This window comes from Salarias fasciatus, chromosome 13 (assembly GCF_902148845.1).
Source record: "Salarias fasciatus chromosome 13, fSalaFa1.1, whole genome shotgun sequence".
NCBI classification, from domain to species: Eukaryota; Metazoa; Chordata; class Actinopteri; order Blenniiformes; family Blenniidae; genus Salarias; species Salarias fasciatus.
This window is the reverse complement of record NC_043757.1, coordinates 10,439,949-10,460,573: the sequence shown is the minus strand read 5'-3', so window position 1 is coordinate 10,460,573 and position 20,625 is coordinate 10,439,949. Positions and strand designations below refer to the sequence as shown.

Here is a 20,625-nt window from a genome sequence, read left to right as displayed (position 1 = left end):
AGAAAAGAGTGGGATGCCATGCCTCACCAGGCTTAAGTCCTCTTGAACAGCAGGAGATGTTATTGTAAAGCTGTAACTGATACCTTACGACACATGACAAGTTATTGAGATGTTGATTTTTTTGTTATAGTATGTCAAACACTGTTGCTTTCATTTAAATAAATTGTTTGAGATTATGAAATCGCCATTGCATGTTTCTACTTAAACATCCTGCTGTCTTTATTATAAGTAGCATGGATCTTTACCATAAAAATCACCAGAAACTCAATTATTCCCTACTTTGTGTGAGTAGTGTATGTCTTATTTAATCACTGTGTTGGTTCAAACAGGGGTCCATCCTGAGCATTGTCTCTAACCCCTCCATGATGCACCTTTGGCAACAGATCAGTATTATCCAAATGCACAACAGAGCACCACTTCCTGTGGCTATAAGACTAATAACTCCTCTTGTAAACACTGTATGCTGTTTTCTTTTAATTTCATTCTTTCTTAGTCACCGCCAAGTCTGTATATAATGACAATTGATTTGATTGATGAAATTGATTTGTTTGTCTGTAACTTTGTGCATTGTGTTTGCTACTACTCACCCTAACGGGTTACAGTAGGCTATTTATAATGTGAAAATGAAGCGATTGTTCTGTGTAATGATTCATTTCTGTTATAATGTGCATGTGATATTAGTCAATAGAAAAAGCGGCCCAGTACACTTGATGTGTCCGACGGTCTTTGAACGCAGCATCCCACCCTAATTTCTCCCAACATCCGGGGCCTTGGGAGCGGTGCTGTGTGTGGAAAGTGGGTAAGGAGGGCAGTGGAGAGCGGCGGAGAGGCGGACTGATGACAGCTGTCAGAGCGGACAAAAACACTAACAATCTCTGAAGAGAGGCCGTATGGCTCGCCCCTAAACCTCCAGGAGAAACGGGCACACACCTCGCCGGTATCGCGGGTTATTCAAAGGTGAGCGGTGGGGAAATAGTGACGAGTGGATGAGTGCCAGTTTGCCCTGCCTGTCTCAGGAGAGCCGAGGTTAGCTCCGCCGGCTATCCCAGCTAACCACCCAGCTAACCCGTCACCGAGCCGCGGCTCCCAGAGGGTGTCGTCCATGTAGGGGTCATTGCTGTCGGAAGGACGCGGCTGGATTCTTGTAGTGGATTTATCGAAAGTGCTATAGGGAGCGTTTAAGGTAACTTTGTAGTTAGAATTTCGAGACCGCGAAACGCTAGTTAGCACGCCTAGTTAGCCCCCCGAAGAGCTGGCTAACCCTGGTAAACGCTCCCGTTAAGTATATTTAGCTAGCTAACGTTAACGAGCTGTCTCAGTGGTGTAACTTTAGATTTCAACGAGCTAAGGTCGATACTTTTCTCTTTGCTCGTCCCACATGGTGCAGCGGCAGTAACCATAGCTTTGTTAGAGGACAGAAAACTGACCGAGTAAGCGACAAAATAACTAGTGATTCAACTGATTCATAACCACTCATCACCCAGCTGTTGCTCGGGTTTGATACGATTTCAATGATTTATCAGAAAGGCTTTCTATTTTTAATTAGACTAGAGGTCTTGAATTTTGAATCAACAAGGTTTAGATCATCAAACATCGACAGACAGGAGTGCTCATGTCTGGATTGGATCCTCTGACTCAGCTGGGTCCTAAAAACTAGGCGTTTTCCCCCCCGTGTCTGTACCAGCCAGCCACGGAGGGCTTTGTCTAGTGGGCTGCAAACTTCCACATTACCCTGCATGCAAAATGTATTTCTGCCTACTGTTCATGCATATCTAATCATCAAGCACTTACTTTTGCACTAAACATTTGATTTTATGTATATTTTTGTATATAATTTTTCGTCTTTAGAACATTAGGTATGAATACAGATGTTTTCAATGCTGCTGCGGTGCTGCATGTCACATTAAATCTGGTTCATGTCAGCCACAAGTGTTTATCCAAAGTCCTTGTAGGTGCCATGCATGAGTCACATTCTGTTTTTTGCAGGGATGAAAGTAATAGATAGCAAGTGCATGGGATGATAGTAAGATTAGAGTGCATGAAACCATACAGGCAAATGTGTTGGAAATTGGAGACTGCCATATCTTTCATGCTGGTGGTGGGGAGAGCCTTATATACTTTGTAGATACATTTATTTAGACCTTTTGAAGTATTTTGTTTCTTTTTGGCATGTGTGAGTATTTCATGTCTGCATATTCACACATAATCCTCTCTACTTACTAGTTTTTAACAAGAGTGGTGGCAGTGCAGTGGCAACATGGGGACACAAGGCTCTGGCAGAAAACGTGCTCCTGTGAAAGATCGATTCTCAGCGGAGGATGAGGCATTGAGTAGCATTGCTCGGGAGGTAAGTTCTTTCCCTCATCACATATATCCATTCTAAAGTATTCTTTGAGTGACTATTTCTTGTTGTTTTCTTGGAATTACACTCAATGCAAATACATGTTTTTTTCCAGCTCCAGTGTTCTTGTTTAACCTCATCCTGGTAATGGGCTCTTTTAAGTTTCGATGGTTGATTGATTTGTCTGTATTTAATTTGGGAAGTAGCGCCATCACGTTTTAGAATAAAAGCAAAATGAGCCGTGCATTGAAACCATTATCGGCTCTCATCACACTGGATGAGATGCACTCTGAAGAGGGCTTTTAAACTGCACAAGCTGATAAAATGTTTTGGGAATGCATCATAATGCATGCAGACATATTTCAGCTCTGCGCACAGCTATTACTGTGTTATTTCCAAAACAAGTGTATCGGTAGGTGGTTTTCAGTTGTGTGAAGCAAACAAAGATCACAATGATATTTTACTATTGCCCTGTTTTTGGTTGACTTTCTTTTGCAAAGTGGATTAAACCTCAGCTTGTTGAGTGGTTATGGAAACTTTTGAGCCATCATCTCTTGAAATAGTGGGTTGTTTACATCGGTAGAGGAAATTAGTATAAATTCTAAATATTCAAATGCAAAGATGCATAGCTTACATATATTACACAGCGACATATAACTCGTTTCCAGGATTTTGTTTTGGAAACTTGGATTGAACCAGTTTATATTGTTTTGCTCTAGGCTTGTTTAGAAAACTCAAGAGCGAAACACCGACTTGCTGAATCAGCCAAGGACAAAGAAGTGCAAGACATCTGTTTGGAAAATTATGTTGATCTGACGTATGGTGGGCCAAGTTGTGTCAGCAAATAGACCTCTTAAGCATACGCTTATGTGTGGACTTTCAGGTTTTGCCAGTAACTTTTGTGTTTTAGCCTAAGTGAGTGAAGACAGCTGGTTTGGACTGCAAAGAAATTGACTTTACTTGTAGTGTTTTTGTTTTGGGGGGAAACATGGGCAGAGTAGAGGAGCTGCCTGGCCTGTAACAACATGCCCTGGGATTATTCCATTTTCTTCCACAGCAGGCCTTCCATTCCTTTGCTTTTTCTTTTCCGGAGTGTGTCATAAAAGCTACAATACAATAATTTCAGATTGTGAAGGTGTCTGTTTGCTACTTATAGATGAATTATCTGCAAAAGTGGTTGCTCTGTAAAATGAAAAGATACATTCAAAGGGTTTTTACGATTTAAAAAAAGTATTTATCTAGCACTAAATAAGTAAACCTTATGAGTTTTTAGTCATCACCCCTTTGTTCAACTAAAATCTGTGCTGTTTGAAATGGTGCGGCACTTCGTTCTAAGAGCAGAGCTCCATTTGCTCTTTATAGTCATGCAGGCTGATCATAGAAACATGAGTCATCTGACCCTCCCAGTCAGGTCCTAAATCTGAATCTCTTTGTGGAGCGAACCGGAGATTACATTGAAAGTGCAGCAAGTTCATGGGGTCAGCGTACAACTTGTTGCACATCACCACTCTTCCGAGCAGATCTGCAAAACACTGCAGCTTTGGCCTCATGTTTTAGCCCGTGTACAGCCTGTCTGCGCTTGGCATGGCCACTGCAGAGTATGACTGCAAATTTGAGACTGCACCGTCAACCAGCCAAGCTCGAAGGCCTCTACATTACGGAGCAGCCCAGTCTCCAAATGCCATTGCTTGCCTACAAATATGACACAGGCCATGTGTTGGAAGCAGTTGAGCTTCTCATACCTGTTGTCTCAGATTAGGATCTCAGGGAGCTAATGGTACTCAAACCAGACAGGGAATGACTTTCTTCACTGAACAGAGGGAGTGTCTTCCTGAGAACGATGTAGTTCATAGTCCATATTATTTGATTTCGTGATATCATGTCGCCGATGCCATAAAAGCGTTGCACTTTGACCTTTCCTTTATGGTCGGGAGCCTTTGAGGTCACGGTGCGTTCAGTGACTGTAGCTTTGTTCTCTGTAGCCTGAATTGCCTCCAGAGTCATAAATGAGGACAAGCTGCATTATTCATGGTCAACTTCTGATGCAGTAAACAAACAAAACAAAAGTAACACTAAAACTAAACCAACGGAGCATTTACAGGCCTAATTTGTGAAACATCTGTAATTTCGTCTGCGTATATGCTTTTAATTAATGCAGTTTGTCACATCTCTTACCCCAGATGCTTGTGTTTTCTGATCTCCTTTTTGTTTTATTCCAACAATCCTACCTGCTGTATCAGATAATATTTAGCAAACACTTCTCACCACTTGGGCATTACCCCAGGTAGTCATGTGTCAAATTAGAGGGCTCTTAGTGGCACGGCGTGGGAGGTGTGTTTAATGATGAACCGCCGCTGCTCAGGTTACCTCCTCAGGCCCGTGATGCGGCTGTCAGATTGCCGGGTCCGGATGGGCCGGTCTATACATAGGACAGAGACAGAGAGCTCAGCTGCGCCGCTGTGTAGACCAGGTCACACTGTCAGACAGCTCAACAGGTGCAGTGCACACAGCCAACCAGTCTGTCTTGCTTTCTCATTCGATCTTTCTCCAAATGCACTTGCAACTTTCCATTCCGTCTGATCATATACACGATGTATTAGATAAGTATGATGCATCATTAAATCATCCGGAGCAGCCACCATTCAACGGATTTGTTTTGGTTTTGTTGTCGTCACGATAACTAAAGCCTGTGTTTGTATTTCATACAGGAAAACAAACTGCATGTGTTTAGTTTTTTTTTTACTTCTCATTATGGTGGTGAGATGTCTTCTGAATCTTAGGAAATAGCGTCACTTGTTTATTAGTCATTGTGTGTCATGCTTTCATAGATTTGCAACAGATGGCCTCAGTTTTGGGCTCTATTACTTATTTGTTGTTGTTATTACAAATATTATTGTAGATTTTAAAAGATGTGTATTAAATTAGTGTTTTTGCCCTTTTTCCATCAGATGATTCACCTGACAGTGTGTTGTACTTATAGTGCATTTTTGCTCTTGTTGGATATATATGACACGCAGGGGAATCTTGTTTGTGATTGGACGTTTCTGTGGAACTTCTGGGATGCCATGGTAATGGCCACAATACTCAATTACTCAGTTTTTCTTTGTCTTTTTTACATAATTTCCAGGAGTTATGGTGAGCAATACACCTGACATATCCTGCCAGCAGTGACAGGATTAGAGTAAGATAATCAGGAATAAATAAAGAATAAAAAGGTTTTTTTTTTCAGCATGTATCTAATAAACTAAAGAAAAGCTGGAGTCTTCTGAATTTGGCACATCTTGTTTTTACAATTTTTCAGTAATTATACAAAAATATTGAGGTTATAAGCTGCTTTTGTTATTATTAATACTAAAGTTTAACTTGGAAAAAGCTGTAGGTCCAGCAAAAACACTTCAACATATGGGTGTAGAGACGTACCTTCTTCACCTCATTACCTCTGTTTGTACAGACTGGAGATCACCCAAAGCTGACGCTATGAAAAACATTTTGACTCGCCAAGTCAGTCATTCAAAAGGTTAATTTAAAACAGCTCACGATCGTGAAAGTGACAGTAAGCATCAGCTACCCTGATAATCTCTTTCCTAAATACGTTGTACACACTAATCCCCGCTAATTAGTAAAGAGAAAGCAGGCATAATGCCGTTAGCAGCGTCACCATCAGAGATGAGCTAATTTTGGTGATTGACCGAGCTCACACATGAGTTTTAACCACGTCAGTTTTCACATTCACACGTCTTGTTTTCACTCTCCTGTCCAGTGTTGATTCTGAGCAGTAACCACCAGCGGGCTTCAGTCGGACACAACGCAGTAGGAACAACAAAGGATCAGAGGTTGGATTGGCTTAATTTTAGCCGCTGGCGATCGATTCCACAGAACAGGCCGAAGATATTTGTTGTTCTCGTCAATTGCCAGGATTCGAACATAAGTCAATGTGTCACTGTAAAAGTAGAAGGTTGTGCTTGTTCACTCTGGGCTATTATTGAAACAAGAATAGCCCATACCCACGGGCTTTCTATTCTGGCAGCGCAGATAAGAAATTGCTGGAATGCTGACAGCGTTTGTCTGCAGTGAGATACTGTACACACTACCCTCAATATTTATGGACTGTCTTTTAGTTGGAGATAACGCTCTGGGCTCCATGGGCTAGTGTATACTATTTTTTTGGATTAAAATTGATGTAATAGCAGAATATACAGTCACCTGAGTTGCTCCTCAAGACGACATGTGTTGCTTTAGTAAGTCTCCTGCTGAGGCACCCTGTAAAATTAGCTCCTGTTCATATTCTAACTTACTGGAGGCTAAACTGTGGAAAGACTCCCCTTACTTTTTCCCTCGAGAAGAGTAATTTGAGTTTAGTTTAGTTTTTACTTAGATTTGTTTGTGCTCGAGGGGCCGCTACTTAGATATTGTGAAATACCCCTCTGTGTTTTACAAGCTGAGCAGAACCAAACTGTCTTGACTTACAGTTGTTTTCTCTCCATGCCGTGCTTCTCCGTGCATTTGTTTGTGCTGTATTGGCATCTCCCCCACGAGGGCTTTAAATTAGCCGTCCTGAAGCTGATGGTTAACACATGTTGATGGTGAGGAGGCATCCCAAGCACTCAGGGAGACCACAGGCCTGAGGTTCACAGATAAAACTGGGTAGCGAGGGTTAGTGACATTCTTTGACCAGCTTTTCCAAGCTTATGTACGTGTTTGAGATCCACAACTTTAAAACTCATGTTAGCTTTGTTGTATTTTTAAAACGTATAATTAGAAGATAAACAAGCATGTTTGGAGTCCCAAAATTATGAGGTTTTCCCAAAAAATAATATAAAACTGACTGAACTGTAATTAAGTTTCCATGCACTGTACGTTTATACTTGTCAACACATTTAGCCAGTCAGATGTAGCTCTATTTCCTCGAATGTGTTGACGACAAATCTTACATGGCAACACTACAACATGGCACATGGCAACCAGTGTTTAGTCAGAAACACACGAAAAAACAAAAAGAGAAAGATCTTCCTGTGTGGAGTTTGCATGCGCTCCCTGTGTGGGGAAGTACTCCGGTTTCCTCTGATAGTCCAAAAATGTGCCTTGAGCTTAATTGGTGACTATAAATTGCCTATAAGTGTGCGTGTGAGTGCATTTGTGTGCGCTGGTCTGTGTTTAACCTGTGATGGACTCTGTCAAGTAAGTGTTTTGCTCTCACACACAGTCTGTTGAGCAAAGTGATAGAGAAGATGGACGGAGGAAGCTCAGTGGCAGTATGATGTATATAAAGAATGCTTGTGACTGCTCAAAGGCTGTTAAGGGTGTATTGTGTGCTGCACTGTTTTGTATCTTGGGTTGTACACCTTTTGTTAAAAAAAACAAGTGGAAGTACTTTTTATTAACTGTTTCTTTTTAATGTCTTAATTTCAGCATTGCTTTGGCTTGCAGCTCTAGAAGTAAATATGATTTCAATATATGTTGATAAAAAAACTCATAAACAAGCGAATGTGAAGATATTCAATCAGCCTGGAGCTATCTTTTCTCGTGTTAATGATCGTTTATAAGAAACAGATGTTTAGAATGTTCATATGTACTATTGTATGATTGTTATTTTAATTGAAGCCTTTCCCTCTCTTCTTAATGCCTCCCTGTGACTGGGCGGGTCCTCTCAGAACGGCACCTTTTATGAGTTTCCTTTCATGGCTGACAGGTGTGTTCATGTTGTCTTACAGGCGGAGGCGAGGCTTGCGGCAAAGAGGGCGGCTCGGGCGGAGGCCAGGGACATTCGAATGAGGGAACTGGAACGGCAACAAAAAGAGGTGATTAATGCAACGGTGACCCTGGTGGTGGCACAAAGAGTCCTGCAACCAGCCTCATAAGTTCTCTCAGCACGTCGATCCACAACAGCCGGAGAGTGGAAATTGATTGTCAATCGATTGGTGTCCTCATCGACTTTCTTTCCCTAAAAGTTCCAGCGTTTGCAAGAAACTCATCTCAGTCCATGCTCCCATCTGCAGAGGAGTGGTTTGGCTTCAGTGCTGTGAAAGGCATTTATAGATTAATCTGACAGTTGATGCACAGTAATATACCCGCAGAGAAAAAATAGAGTGCTGCATGTCCACACATCAAACCAGAAGTTCTATTCCCGTCATAAATGTCACCCAGTTTTTAACGTCTCAGCACTTTTGTGTGAAATATGATTGTATGTTTTTTCCTGGCATTTCCTCCCTCTGTCCAGATTTCTTACCGCTCATCCAGCAGTAGCAACAGAAAATGGGGCCAGATCCACCAGTGGATGGTAGGCCAGCGAAGGAGTGTTGTAGCCTCGATTTTTCCACTAACACAGCCTGTCGTGTGGGATTGAGTCCCAGTCAACCCTGACCGGTTAGCTACACAGACTACTCTGTACCTCACTGTGGAAATATGCCTCAGCTGTGTATTTGCTTTGGAGACACCGTAATCTGCGACTGTGTGTGTGTTTGGAGAGCAGGCTCTGGCCTTTGACTTTATTTAGGGTGGGCGAGTCTGTGTGGAAGGAGGCGGTTTGGCTGCAAGTTCTACTCCTCCGACCCGCTGCCACTCACACAGAGGATAGATGGCTGTGGTTCACTCTTGCATGGCATTAATTTCTATGTGTAGTGATGTATTGATACAGAAGACAGCTTTGTTTTGTTTCTGCTGTCATATTAAACAAAATGATTTAATATATTAGCGGCTCTTGCATCTCAATAATTCTTACGCCGCGCTTTAGCTGGGTAAGATTTGTGAGTGTTTACAGTCACTGAGTGATAAACATGCGGATGGTGTTTTGCATGGTTTGGGCCATGCATAGCAACCGCTGCGTATTTCACTGACCTTTTGAATTTTCACTCGATAATTCTTACCCACTTTCCTTCCTGACTCCAGGCTGACACAGAAAAAGCCCGAGCCTCTAGTAGTAGTAGATCCAGCAGCCGTCACCCCCGGGTCTGTATCTCCCCTACACACTTCCCCTTTGTCTCCCTTTGTTTCCTTTCCACGTTAATCCTGCAGTTAATCTCTCATCATCCACGTTTCTCTCTGTCTGCCTTTCTGCTGTGACTCCATGTTTCCACATTAACAGGGGCTGGATGATGACGTCATGTCAGTCCGCAGCTACAGGGTTCGTACAGAACACACCGCTGCCAGTTTTATTAAGACAAGACGTTCAGAGGGGCACTCGTATGTGTGAAAGCTATTATTCCTGGCAGGAAACATATTTTTGAATAAAAGAAGTTGTTGAAATAGTCTTTCATAAAAGCATTTAGTGGTTATTGGCCTTTTGGAGGTGATTGCCCCTAATATTGTTCTTTCATTTTAATTCTGTTTATTTTTATTCTTTTCATGAAGTCAACCTCTTCTTCAGTCCGTGACCTGGGATCGAGCAAGAGTCGCTCCAGTTCCCGTAGAAAAGATGGCTTGGTGTGTTGTTTGTGCATTTTCGTGAATGCATCGTGTGGTTTCAGTACCTCGATTTCTCTGCATGACAGCTCGAACTTGGCTAACTGTGTGGCGGGAAGAATAAATAACTCATATCCGAGAGCTTAACTGAGAAATACACAATTTTCGGACTCCGAGTGGGTTTTTTTGCATCCAGTATCCTTAACTCAGTTTGTTTGCTATTAACATTTTTCAGGAGAGATTTGTGCCTGTTGTCTCTACTTTGAACATACAAGTTTGATATTGAAATTTTAAAATGTTTCTGTGTCTCACTACAAAAATTCTATTGGCACAGCCAGTTATAGTTTTACATATGTAACAATATGCCATCATGAGCAGGGTTTGCTGATGCCTAGAGATCATCTCCACAGCTCAGCACACATGTGATCCATGGATTATTACAGACTGTAATCATAACAGCAAATCCAGTTTCACTTATGCACTTATGTGTTTACCGGGGGGTGGGGGGGTGTAGTTGCTGATCCGGAATTGCTGTGAAAAATGTAAACAAAGCAGTGTTGTGAACTTTATCCCTGTAAAAACTGAAAGTGCAGCAGCAGTTATTGAGTGATCAGAAGTTGCATGTTATGAGCTGAATGTAAAGGCTCTTTTTTTTTTTCAAATTGAAAGTTTCAGAAAAATCAGATTACTTTTTTGGTTGTATTCTTTTGGTATAATATGCATCCATGTGCATGTGTCTAATGAAGATGACTAAAGGTTAACCCACAATATTCTCTTGATTATCATTTTGTGACTTTTGGTCTCTCTTTAGTCTGATGGCCTTTCCACTAGCTCAGCACTCAAGACTTCCCGCTCCACTGTATGTAACTATTGGTTAAATATCTTGTTAGTTCTCTTTTGTGAGGTTTTGTTGTTCTTCATTTGTCTAATTGTGGCTGTCTTTATCTATTTTTTTTCTGGCCTAAACAGAGTTCAGTGTACAATGACCTGCACGGTCATAGAAAGTCTTCATCTAAGAAGGATCTGCTGGTCAGTGTCCCTCCTAGTGTCTGCCGTGAACTTCTGCATGAAGGCAGTTCACTAGGAATCGTGGCTTGCTGTGCAGATATACTGTTCTTTTTAATAGGAGTGGCTCATCACAGCTTTGTGAAGTTGCACATTAATCAAGGGTTGATAGTGTGTGTGAAACGGTCTCAGAGTTGAAGGTGAAAATGACGTCAGCTTGTTTGAGGTGCTGTTTTGTCACCACCCTTCCAGACTGGACTGTACCATGATCAAAGGAACTACACCAGCCTAACGAAGACCAAACCGTCAGCCCTGTCCTCCACTTCCAGCTATCAGCCGCGGGTTTGTCGTCCTGCCACTGCTGGACACAGTGAAACTAGAGGCGGCTCTGGCCTCATATTCCCATCTCCACAGCATAATTCACCTGATATATTTATCTGTCTAATGTTATTAGCAATAATATTCATTTATATTAACACAGAGAAACATTGAAGTTTCATCTGATTTTGTTGTGCTTTTCAGAGCAAATCCTTTGCTGAAGTCCCAAAAAATGCAAATCTTTAAGTAGTTTAAATTAAACAAAGTCAAATGTTAGAAGATGACGAAATGTTGATCCTGTCCTCACAAACTTTAGTTACTTTCCACCAGATTCCCCCTCCAGCACCCCTCTGCCCTCTAAACTGACACTTTCCTGCTCCACACTTCTCCACCAGGCCACCACTTCCTTATCCTCCACCTCCGGCACGGGGCTGTCTCGCAGCTACAGCACGGTCAGTTTGTGTCCACTGACGAGCCGGCTCCTGTCTGCATGTGCTACCCTCAGAAGTAAACCTTCGCCTCCTCTCTTGTGACCACATACATGTGATAGGATGCCCAGGGTGACAGGGTCTGTTTATATTTAGCTCCTGGACTCTTACAGCAATTGGCTGCGGGGCAAAGGCTTTTACCTCAGTGGGATAAGGCAGGTCTTTGTGTGAAAACCAGCATTTTGTTGCAGACGACTGGGGAAAGAAAAAAAAAATTCAACCTTTCCAATGTTGAAAATCATGTTCATGTTGTTCACTGCGTGGGCCACAGAAAAGTCATTGTGCTTTAAGTTATTCTGCTGGTGCATCAAACATTTATGCTCCCGCTCTGGTTTTGCTGAGTCCTGCATTGTCTCCCACGTGTGCCCTCAGGCCTCTGTTTATGACGACACTGGTCTTTACGGCTCCGGCCAGAGTTCCAGAGCTGTAAGTCTCCTGAATGCCCGCCACAGTTCTCCCCTCTTTAAATTAAACCACCTCCCCACAACAGCTAACCGCTGTACCACTGTCCGGATGTTAATCCTCTGTCTTGTCCTCCTCCTCCTCCTCCTCCTCCTCCTCCTCCTCCTCCTCCTCCTCCTGCCATCCACAGCCTTCTGAATACAGCTGGTACTCCTCTGGAGCCAGCTCCACCCGCAGCAGCCCTGCGGTGAGCGCCTTAACACTCACTCCCCACCTTGCGTGACCTTGCACGACTTCCCTAACACGCCCCCTTCACGTCCCTTCTGACCATCAGACCTCCCTTTTGCCAGGGGCAATGTTGATCAATCATACCAGACCAGCTACAGCTCGTTTCAGGAGCTGTTTTATAGACATCGTGTGGGAATGAAGTACCAGTCTGCGCCGACTAAGATGTTGTAGCAGAGTTGTCGTGCTTGACTTGCTCCAATTGATGCATTTGACAGCGTTATCCTAATTGCATGACATGGCTTTGCTGATAGGGTTTTAGTCTTTAATGTAATCCAATAATCTGTTTAATACAAGGACTAGGATGTCTACGGTTCGCCGTTTGAATAAGGAGAAGCGTGTGTGAGTAGAGAAAAGCCTCGGGCATGCAGCCATCCAACATTACTTTGGCTCCTCATCATGTGTGCATCCTCCTTTCAGTCTTCCTCAGATGACGACACTGTCAGCAGTGTGTCCCAGGAGCGCTTCAACCGAGGCCGCAGGGACAGTGCGGTGAGCTGTAGTAAATCCAGACTAGTTGGTTCCTCCACAGTCGTTTGTCGCTGTGGTTGATGAGGCGTTAATCTAAACTTTCTCATCTGCCTCTGCTAATGTATTGAGGTGAAAGTGTCACTTCAGTGCACGGCATTTATTTTTGTTTTTCTTTTCTCCTCTTTTCCTTGTCTTTCTCTGCACTTCTTCCTGTGCGTGCGTATGTGGTCCGCAGTCCTCTGACTTCTCGGACATTAGCGAGTCAGCTGCTGATTATTTCAGCCGCTCCAATCGAAGGGGCAGCATTGTGTCTGACCTCGATGAGTTGAGCATTCCAGATCTGGATGCTGTAAGTGACCGAACCGAGCTCAAACAGTGTGCTTGGAAATGCTGTGGAAGTATTTAAAGAAAAAACAAACGTCTTGCATGATTGAAAGTGAGATTTGTTGTTTCATACTCATCGCACAGTCACCCAACAGTATGTTGCAGCATCCCCAAGGGTTATTGAAGTGCTTTTGACTGAGTGTCGCAGGTATAATCTCTAATCGTGAAATGTGTGCCGAATTGGTTTGTCCACTCTTCCACTCTGCACATTGTGTGAACATGCAGCACTCATTTTAACTTGTAAACTAACTCTATTATTCACAGGTGAAGAGCACTTTGGAGAATGACTACAGGAAGCAAGTTCCCAAAACAGTCTGCACCTCATTTTGCTGACTTTTCCTCTCTTTCTTGCAGCTGGATGAAAAATGTGACAAACAGTATTCAGATTTTAGCCGGGTAAGTGCACAAAATGTTTGAATTTCTTGACACATTCTTAAGATATTCACATTTTGTTGTGAAAGAATCAGATCACATATGAGCTATTCCTGAGCTAATCTTCCATTGGTGATAACCTCGACCTGTTCCTGAGGCAGTCTATCTATCCCTGTAACAGATTCCCTCCACAATACGCTCTCTGTGAACTTGTCACATGCAAATATATGAAGTACGTGCAAAGAACAGACACAATTCTGTCTGGTAAAGCTATCTCCTGCCCCATTTCCAATCCTTTCAATCATGTGTTACAAACTGAATATAGTGTACCGGGGTGGAGTGGTGATGAACGCACAATAACGACACATCTGTCAATATGATCAATAAGGGAAATGTAACATTGAGCTTGAGTTCTCTGCCATGATAATGACCATGGTAACCACGACACATGTCACAGCAGTGTTGTTTTTCATTTAAACAAACATCCTGCGGAGATCATGAGCTAGTTTGACCGTTTCAGAAAATGCTGTCGACGACACGCGACGGTGACAATGCTTAGCTCTTCAGAGTGATCACTTCATGGTGGTCTGGGATCAGATGATGGGGTTGAATAAACGTGCCTTGGGTTGTGTTACGCTGTGTTGTTCTTACCCGTGTGCCTCGGTGTCCACAGCCGTCCTCCCGCTGTGCCACCCCGGGCCTCTCTGCAGCCACCCTGGCATCACTAGGCGGTACTTCATCTCGACGGGGTAGCACAGACACGGGTAGCATCTATGACCCCGACACCAGTCTGAGTGAACTTAGGGTAAGGTCTCCAAACACACACACACACACACACACACACACACACACTCTGCCACCAACCCACACCTATACAAGAAATTCTACTGGAGTTTTAGATGCATCATAGAGCTGAAATGTAAATCTGCATCTGTTTTAGCCCGAAAAAACACATTCCTGCTGCATATGACTCTCTCCACCCCCCCACAGCATTGCCTCTGTTGTGCGCCCCCTGCTGTTCAGTGTTTACTCTCTGTCTGTGTGCACGGGAGGACTGGATGTGACATGTGTCCTGTGAAGCTGCTTCTTGTATCTGGGTGGTCATGTGTATGTCAGCTGGTCCGTCTTTCAGTCTTTGAGATGGCAGCACGGGTGCTTTGTTATCTCTCCTTTTATACCCTACGACCCCCCCCCCCCCCCCCTCCCCCACCACCCCACCTCTACCCCCTCTGATGCCCCAGTTCACCCCAACCATTCCTCCCATCTGCCCCACAGGATATCTATGAACTAAAGGACCAGATTCAGGATGTAGAAGGGCGGTACATGCAAGGGCTTAAAGAGCTGAAGGTAGAGGGGCTTAAGCTCACAGCATGCCTTCTGTTGTCATCTGGGAGCAGTACGGCATCACTAACCCCCACTGTCTCCCCACTCGCACCCCCGCCCTCCCCCTCCCGTAGCCGCTAACACCACAGCTGTGTCTCTGCCTGCTCCCAGTCTGAGTTGCACAACGATCCTTTTTCTCCTGCATGGTTTCTCTCTCACTTCCTGTTTTGATCTGAAATAAAGACCACTCCCACAGTGCTGCTGGGCACAAAGTTTCAAGAAGAAGAGCGAAAAGCTCCACCTGCTGACAGATAACAGCCCTGCTCTGCTCTCAGTTTGGACTTCTTCCCCTCAGGCTCTCACTGGCACAGTGTCGGATGGCCCTCTGGCTGACTGACTTGCAGTAACCTGGTCTCTTAAGAAGGACGTTTTATCACTTAGAGTAGTTCACTAACTAATCTGACTTCTGTCTTGTTCTTGGTAGATTTTGAAACAACCGGTGCATGTAAACTGGATTTCATGTCCCCTGGTAGACTAGTTCTCTCTTTCAGATCCCCTTTTCACACCATTGCCTTGATTCACTCCCAAAAAGTGATTCAACGCATTTTGTTATGTGATGAATGTCACCATTCAGATGTTTTAGACCTGTTTGTATTTGGGAAATCACATAAAAGATGCACAGAATTACACTCGAATGTCTCGTGTACTTGGCGGTTTGTGTGAAATGTGTTTCTTCCACCTGATGCATGTAGGTGAGCTGTGCTCTCAATCTGTCTACTCGACTGCATTAACATGGCTTCACACCTCATTAGGAGTCACTTTCAGAGGTGGAGGAGAAGTATAAGAAAGCCATGGTATCGAACGCACAGCTGGACAATGACAAAGGCAACCTCATCTATCAAGTGGACACGCTCAAGGACGTCATCGAGGAGATGGAGGAGCAAATGGCCGAGATGAGGAGGGAGCTGGAAGAAAAGTCAAAGGTGATCGGTCTCTCTGTGGAAAAATCTCAGCTTACATTATTATTTAAAACCCTCCTATCAAATATTTTAAAGTTTATTTTCGTGTGGTTAAAAAATGTTTCTTTCTGGTTTCAGGAACTAGAGAGACAAAAGCACACGTGTACGGTTCTGCAGCATAAACAGGAAGAACTGAAAGAGGGAATCCGCCAGAGAGATGAACTCATAGAGGTATGATCGCCTTCACTTAAGAAAAAAACCCACTACAACTGGAATTACATCAGCAGGTTTATGTGTGCTGGAACCTCTGCTCAGGCTGCAGAAAGATATGGAATAATTAGCTCGGGCCTTCACCTTCACTCTCTGTTCCACCGTCTTATCTGCCTCTGACCACTATCATTCACTCCCTCTTCTGCCATACGTGCTCAGATTCACACTGTTTTCTATTATCTGTGTACCTGCGTATTTATGTGCTTCATCTCTTGGTTCCATTCAACTCTTCCTGTTCTGCTTTTGTCCTCTGATCATCTTGTGTCACTCCTCAATCGCACTCCAGGAGAGCCAGCGAATGCAGACTAAGTTAGATGCGCTCACCAGAGAGGTGTTTGACCTGCAGGAAACGATAAACTGGAAGGACAAAAAGATTGGGGTAGGAGGTCCCACGCAGACTTTCTGACAGGACATGAGAGGCAACAAGTGGTTGTGTTTCTCTGCTCGTTTTCTTTTGCCTGTATACACACGTGGTGTCCCTGCAGCGCTGTTGCCTCTCATGCTGTCTCTGCATGACGGAGACCTGTAGGCATTAACCGAACCAACCCATTCACATGCACAGTTTGGATATTTGCATGTCACAGTAACAGCTCTCATCTTGACTCCTGTGATGTCGGCTCATTAAAAAAAATAGCACTGGCTTTGTGTCAGTGATCAGCGGCCAGCCTGTTAAATACCAACATCTTTCTGGAGTTTGTCGTGCCAGAAGCAAAGCGCTCAGCATATTATAGCATGACATGCATGTTCCACCTGTGGATCAGATGAATAATTAGATAATAAAGTGAATCTTTTAATAAGTAACTGTCCCCAAAGTGCAGATGAAATGATCTCCCATCAGTCCCTGTGCTCTACCTCCTCTCTTTCTCACATCGTGTCATGTGTTTTCTCCACATGCCGGTTGTTTCCTCCCCTCTCCCGTCAGCCGGAGGTGCATGTCCGTGCATGCAGCGTGTCTTGCCTGCGGTGTCTGCATGTCTGTCCAGAGCCTCTCCAACCTCTCTGCCTCTTCTCCTTCTCCCTTGTCTCCTCTCATCTGCGTGGCCAGGCCCTAGAGAGGCAGAAAGAGTACTTTGATTGCATTAGGAGTGAGAGAGACGAGCTCAGAGATGAGCTTGCTGACATCAAGGGGAAGTCCAAAGCAGGAGAGGTAGGTCCACTTTTCCCACAGGAGGAAAGAGCCGCTAGCAAAGAGAAAGCAACTGTTGTACTTTTCCTTTAGGTTGGGACTGAGCCAGCCAGTCTGTCGTCTTGCTCTACTTTCTCTTTTATTGCTCTGCTTTTCCTGCCTTTTTCTGTTTGTGCCTTCTCTTAATATGTTAATCTGTTTGCAACCAAGGTCAGAGAGTACGGTATCAAATTACTGCTGGATCTATTGTTCCCAGAGGACATGCAAATAGTGTTTTTACTCTGCAGACATCGCCCTGGTAGCTTCCCACAGTGGCACATACTCGTTATTTTGTATTCAGAAGAAAAGAGGGCTTAGAAAACAGCTTCTTAAATATCTTGAGCTAATGTTTGTGCAACAGATTTAGCTATAAAAGCACTTTCAGACTGAATGCAAGTGTAAGCAGCTTGAAGCAATGTCACAGTGGCAAGTTTTCTAAAGACATAAGCATTTGTTCAAACATGTCGAAACACAACCAGACTTTAGTTTGACTGATGAGAATAACGAGCGCTTCAAATACCATCTCAGCTCAGTGCTGTCGGGCTTGAACTAGTACAAAACAAGCTCTAAAGAAACTTTTCTTTTCTGGAAAGATTTCAGTGTCTCAGATTGTTGACTGCACAGAGTTTTGTGATCTACTGTGTGTTGCTGATGTCTGTGTTTTCATAAGTTTCCTTGTATTTTACTGTGGAGCAGCAGAGCTGTGATCAGGTTCTCATTCAGGCCTGTCTTCACACCACAGAAACACGGGCTGGTCATCATCCCAGACGGCACACCGAACGGAGATGTCAACCACGAGCCTCTGTCCTCAGGAATCACTTTAGTCTCCCAGGAGGCCGCACAGGTGCTGGAGTCTGCCGGAGAAGGCCCGCTGGGTGAGTCAGAGCCTAAATACACTGATCTGATAAGGTTTGGGTGTGTTCAGCCTCTGAAACGTGTCTCGCATGTTGATGTTTTAGAGGCCTGGTTTTTCATTTGATGTAAATACCAAAAACGCTGGAAAGAAGTAAGCTGGCAGCCACATTCTGAACCTGCAGTTCCACATTTAAACAATGAGGAGACCTTGAACAACTTGTTGAGGAATTGAGATCCTTTTTTTGTTTTGACCTCTCTTCCGTTCATTCACTCATCTCTAACGTTGAGAGAGATCTGACTTTGTAATGTTTTAAATCGTCTAGATAAACTTTTCCTCGCTGTAGTTTGTCACCTCGAGTTGTAAAACACCCTAAATGTTCCGCAGATGTCAGGCTACGGAAGTTGGCGGAGGAGAAGGACGAACTGTTGGCTCAGATCAGGAAGCTGAAGAACCAGCTGGAGGAGGAGAGGCAGAAGCACTCGAAGGTGGACAGCACTTTCACAGACGGGGAGAAGATGGAGAACGGTACAGACCTGCACGTCATCGAGATGCAGCGTGAGTGGGACTCTCCCTCCTCAGCCTGATCATCCTTTTCCCCTTTCAGCAGTTCTGCAGTCTCACACGTCTCGGTTTTCTCTTGCAGGAGATGCCAACAGGCAAATTAGCGAATACAAATTCAAGCTTTCTAAGGCAGAGCAGGAAATGGGTACGATGGAGCAAAATGTAAGTTCAAACTCAAGTCCAGAAATGAATTTTCGAGACATGAAACGACTCCAGGTCATCACATTCCCATCTTTCTGTGTCCCATTCCCAGATTAACAGACTTGAAGGGCAAGTGTCCAGGTACAAGGCAGCAGCAGATAACTCGGAGAAAGTAGAAGACGAACTGAAAGCTGAAAAACGAAAGCTACAAAGAGAGGTAATGAATTGGTTTTCTTTCTTTCTTTTAAAGCAGTCAATCATCAGCAGGGTTGAGATGTTAACGTTTCCCGTCTGTGCGCCCCCCCACAGCTGCGCACGGCTCTGGATAAGATCGAGGAAATGGAGATGACCAACAACCACCTAGTAAAGCGCCTGGAGAAGATGAAGGCCAACAGAAACGCCCTCCTGTCGCAGCAGTGAGGCAAGGCAGCGTCACCACAGAAGCCCTTAAACTCGCACCTCAGACCTCTGACTGCCATATTGCGTCTGGAGCACATTTCCATTTCCCGCTGTAACACCTTAAGATTTGTAGCTAACCAAAAACACTTCTACCCTTGTAGCACAGGCGAAAAACGGAACTGTGTCCCCACTTCATCATCATCATCATCATCATCTTCTTTCCTTTTTTTAAACCGGAAACCTGGGTTCGTTTGGCAGCCGAGGAGTGACTGAAAAACCTCACTAATACAACTCTAAAAGTTGCTGGGAGATTCACCTGTAGACATTTCTCAAGACACAAATGATTTTTTTTGTGTTATTTTTTTTTCCTGAGCTTTTCACTACATCATGTTATCCAGGAAATTTTGTTTCGCCTCTGGCTGGGTGCTTGGCTGTACTTTTTTTTTTCTTTTTTGATAAGTTGCATGAATGAATATACTGAATGCTTTTAAACCCCGGCGGCTGCTCCGGCCTCCCACCTTCCCAGTCCCCCCTCACACAGTGAAGTGCCTTTTCACACCCGGAGACTGGGAGTCTGCACCGCTCCACCAAACAACAATAATTGTTTTAACAGGTACAGTATGATGTATTTAAAGAAAGAAACACAAAACTTGGTGCAGTCATTATTTGAAAATATATGAAAGCAACTGTGTCTGCTGCGGTTTCTTTGAAATTTTTTCAAATATTTAAAAGATTTCTTGAAAATAAACGTGTAATTTACAGAACTGTGCATACAAGCTGAACCTTTGCTTTTTTTCTGTTTGAATACACAGCGATCCTATTTACACCGCCAGTCATCAGTTCAGCCAAATCTTTTTTTTTTTTTTTGTTTAAATCACAAATTCAGTCTGATAATGGTTCAGTTTGTTGATTCAGCCTGATAAAGTCAAATGATGCAACACTGCCACCTGGTGGCCCAGTGGAAACATGAAAAGAAAAGCAAACTTAAAATTCTGATGCAAAATTAGTGCATAAATTTAAATATTTCAGACATTTTTGGATTATTCTTTATTATATTAGCTCTTTAGTTGTAAAAATGATAGTATCTTATTTAAAAAAACACAGAAACCAGTGGATAATGTTCAAAAACTAAATAGATTAAAAGATGTTTCTTTTTATTCAGTGTTGTAACTTATCAAATTAATTTCAGTTCAAAATTTTAATGTATTGAGATGCACTTATAGGTTCCATGTTATGATAGAATTTTACATCTTATTTTCTTACTGTTGCTCACAATATTTTCCAAAAAAGTGGTTGGACACATGATCTCATATTACCTACAATTGTTTTTTTTTTAATATTTCCTTCATCATTGATGCACTAATACTTGTTTTCATAAGCAGAAAGCTGAGGAAACCTTTGATGGTGACATTTTAATTAAGACAAATGTCTTGATGCAGTTTCAAATTAATTGGAATCCACCAGTGTGTTTTTCTCATTTGTAGTTC

The 20,625-nt window shown here is 43.3% G+C and overlaps 2 protein-coding genes across 10 annotated transcripts; both read left to right on the top strand.

The window, feature by feature from the left end:
• Window positions 1-787: 787 nt before the first annotated feature.
• Window positions 788-19,784, top strand: LOC115399061 (leucine-rich repeat flightless-interacting protein 2). Of its 6 annotated transcripts, XM_030106209.1 has the most exons (15): window positions 788-957; window positions 2,224-2,347; window positions 8,053-8,139; window positions 13,447-13,488; window positions 14,138-14,269; window positions 14,740-14,811; window positions 15,600-15,770; window positions 15,885-15,977; window positions 16,303-16,395; window positions 17,062-17,163; window positions 17,924-18,056; window positions 18,422-18,592; window positions 18,681-18,760; window positions 18,852-18,956; window positions 19,049-19,784. In XM_030106209.1, exons 2-15 carry the CDS (start codon window positions 2,258-2,260, stop codon window positions 19,157-19,159), a joined length of 1,482 nt encoding a protein of 493 aa, XP_029962069.1. In that variant the 5' UTR covers window positions 788-957; window positions 2,224-2,257; the 3' UTR covers window positions 19,160-19,784. The 6 variants fall into 6 exon arrangements, with proteins under 6 accessions (XP_029962069.1, XP_029962070.1, XP_029962071.1 ...); XM_030106210.1 differs by lacking the exon at window positions 14,740-14,811 and having other exon boundaries at window positions 19,049-19,287; XM_030106211.1 differs by lacking the exon at window positions 16,303-16,395 and having other exon boundaries at window positions 19,049-19,287.
• LOC115399062 (leucine-rich repeat flightless-interacting protein 2-like) lies at window positions 8,150-13,432 on the top strand. Of its 4 annotated transcripts, none has more exons than XR_003932627.1 (8): window positions 8,150-8,618; window positions 9,227-9,286; window positions 9,423-9,461; window positions 9,689-9,760; window positions 10,551-10,598; window positions 10,709-10,768; window positions 10,997-11,514; window positions 11,923-13,058. XR_003932627.1 is itself a non-coding variant. In XM_030106215.1 (7 exons), the coding sequence occupies exons 1-7, from the start codon at window positions 8,517-8,519 to the stop codon at window positions 11,234-11,236; spliced, it is 621 nt and encodes a 206-aa protein (XP_029962075.1). In that variant the 5' UTR covers window positions 8,150-8,516; the 3' UTR covers window positions 11,237-13,058. The 4 variants fall into 4 exon arrangements, 2 of the variants coding, with proteins under 2 accessions (XP_029962075.1, XP_029962077.1); XR_003932626.1 differs by having other exon boundaries at window positions 10,997-12,729; window positions 12,944-12,959; XM_030106215.1 differs by having other exon boundaries at window positions 10,997-13,058.
• Window positions 19,785-20,625: the final 841 nt, after the last annotated feature.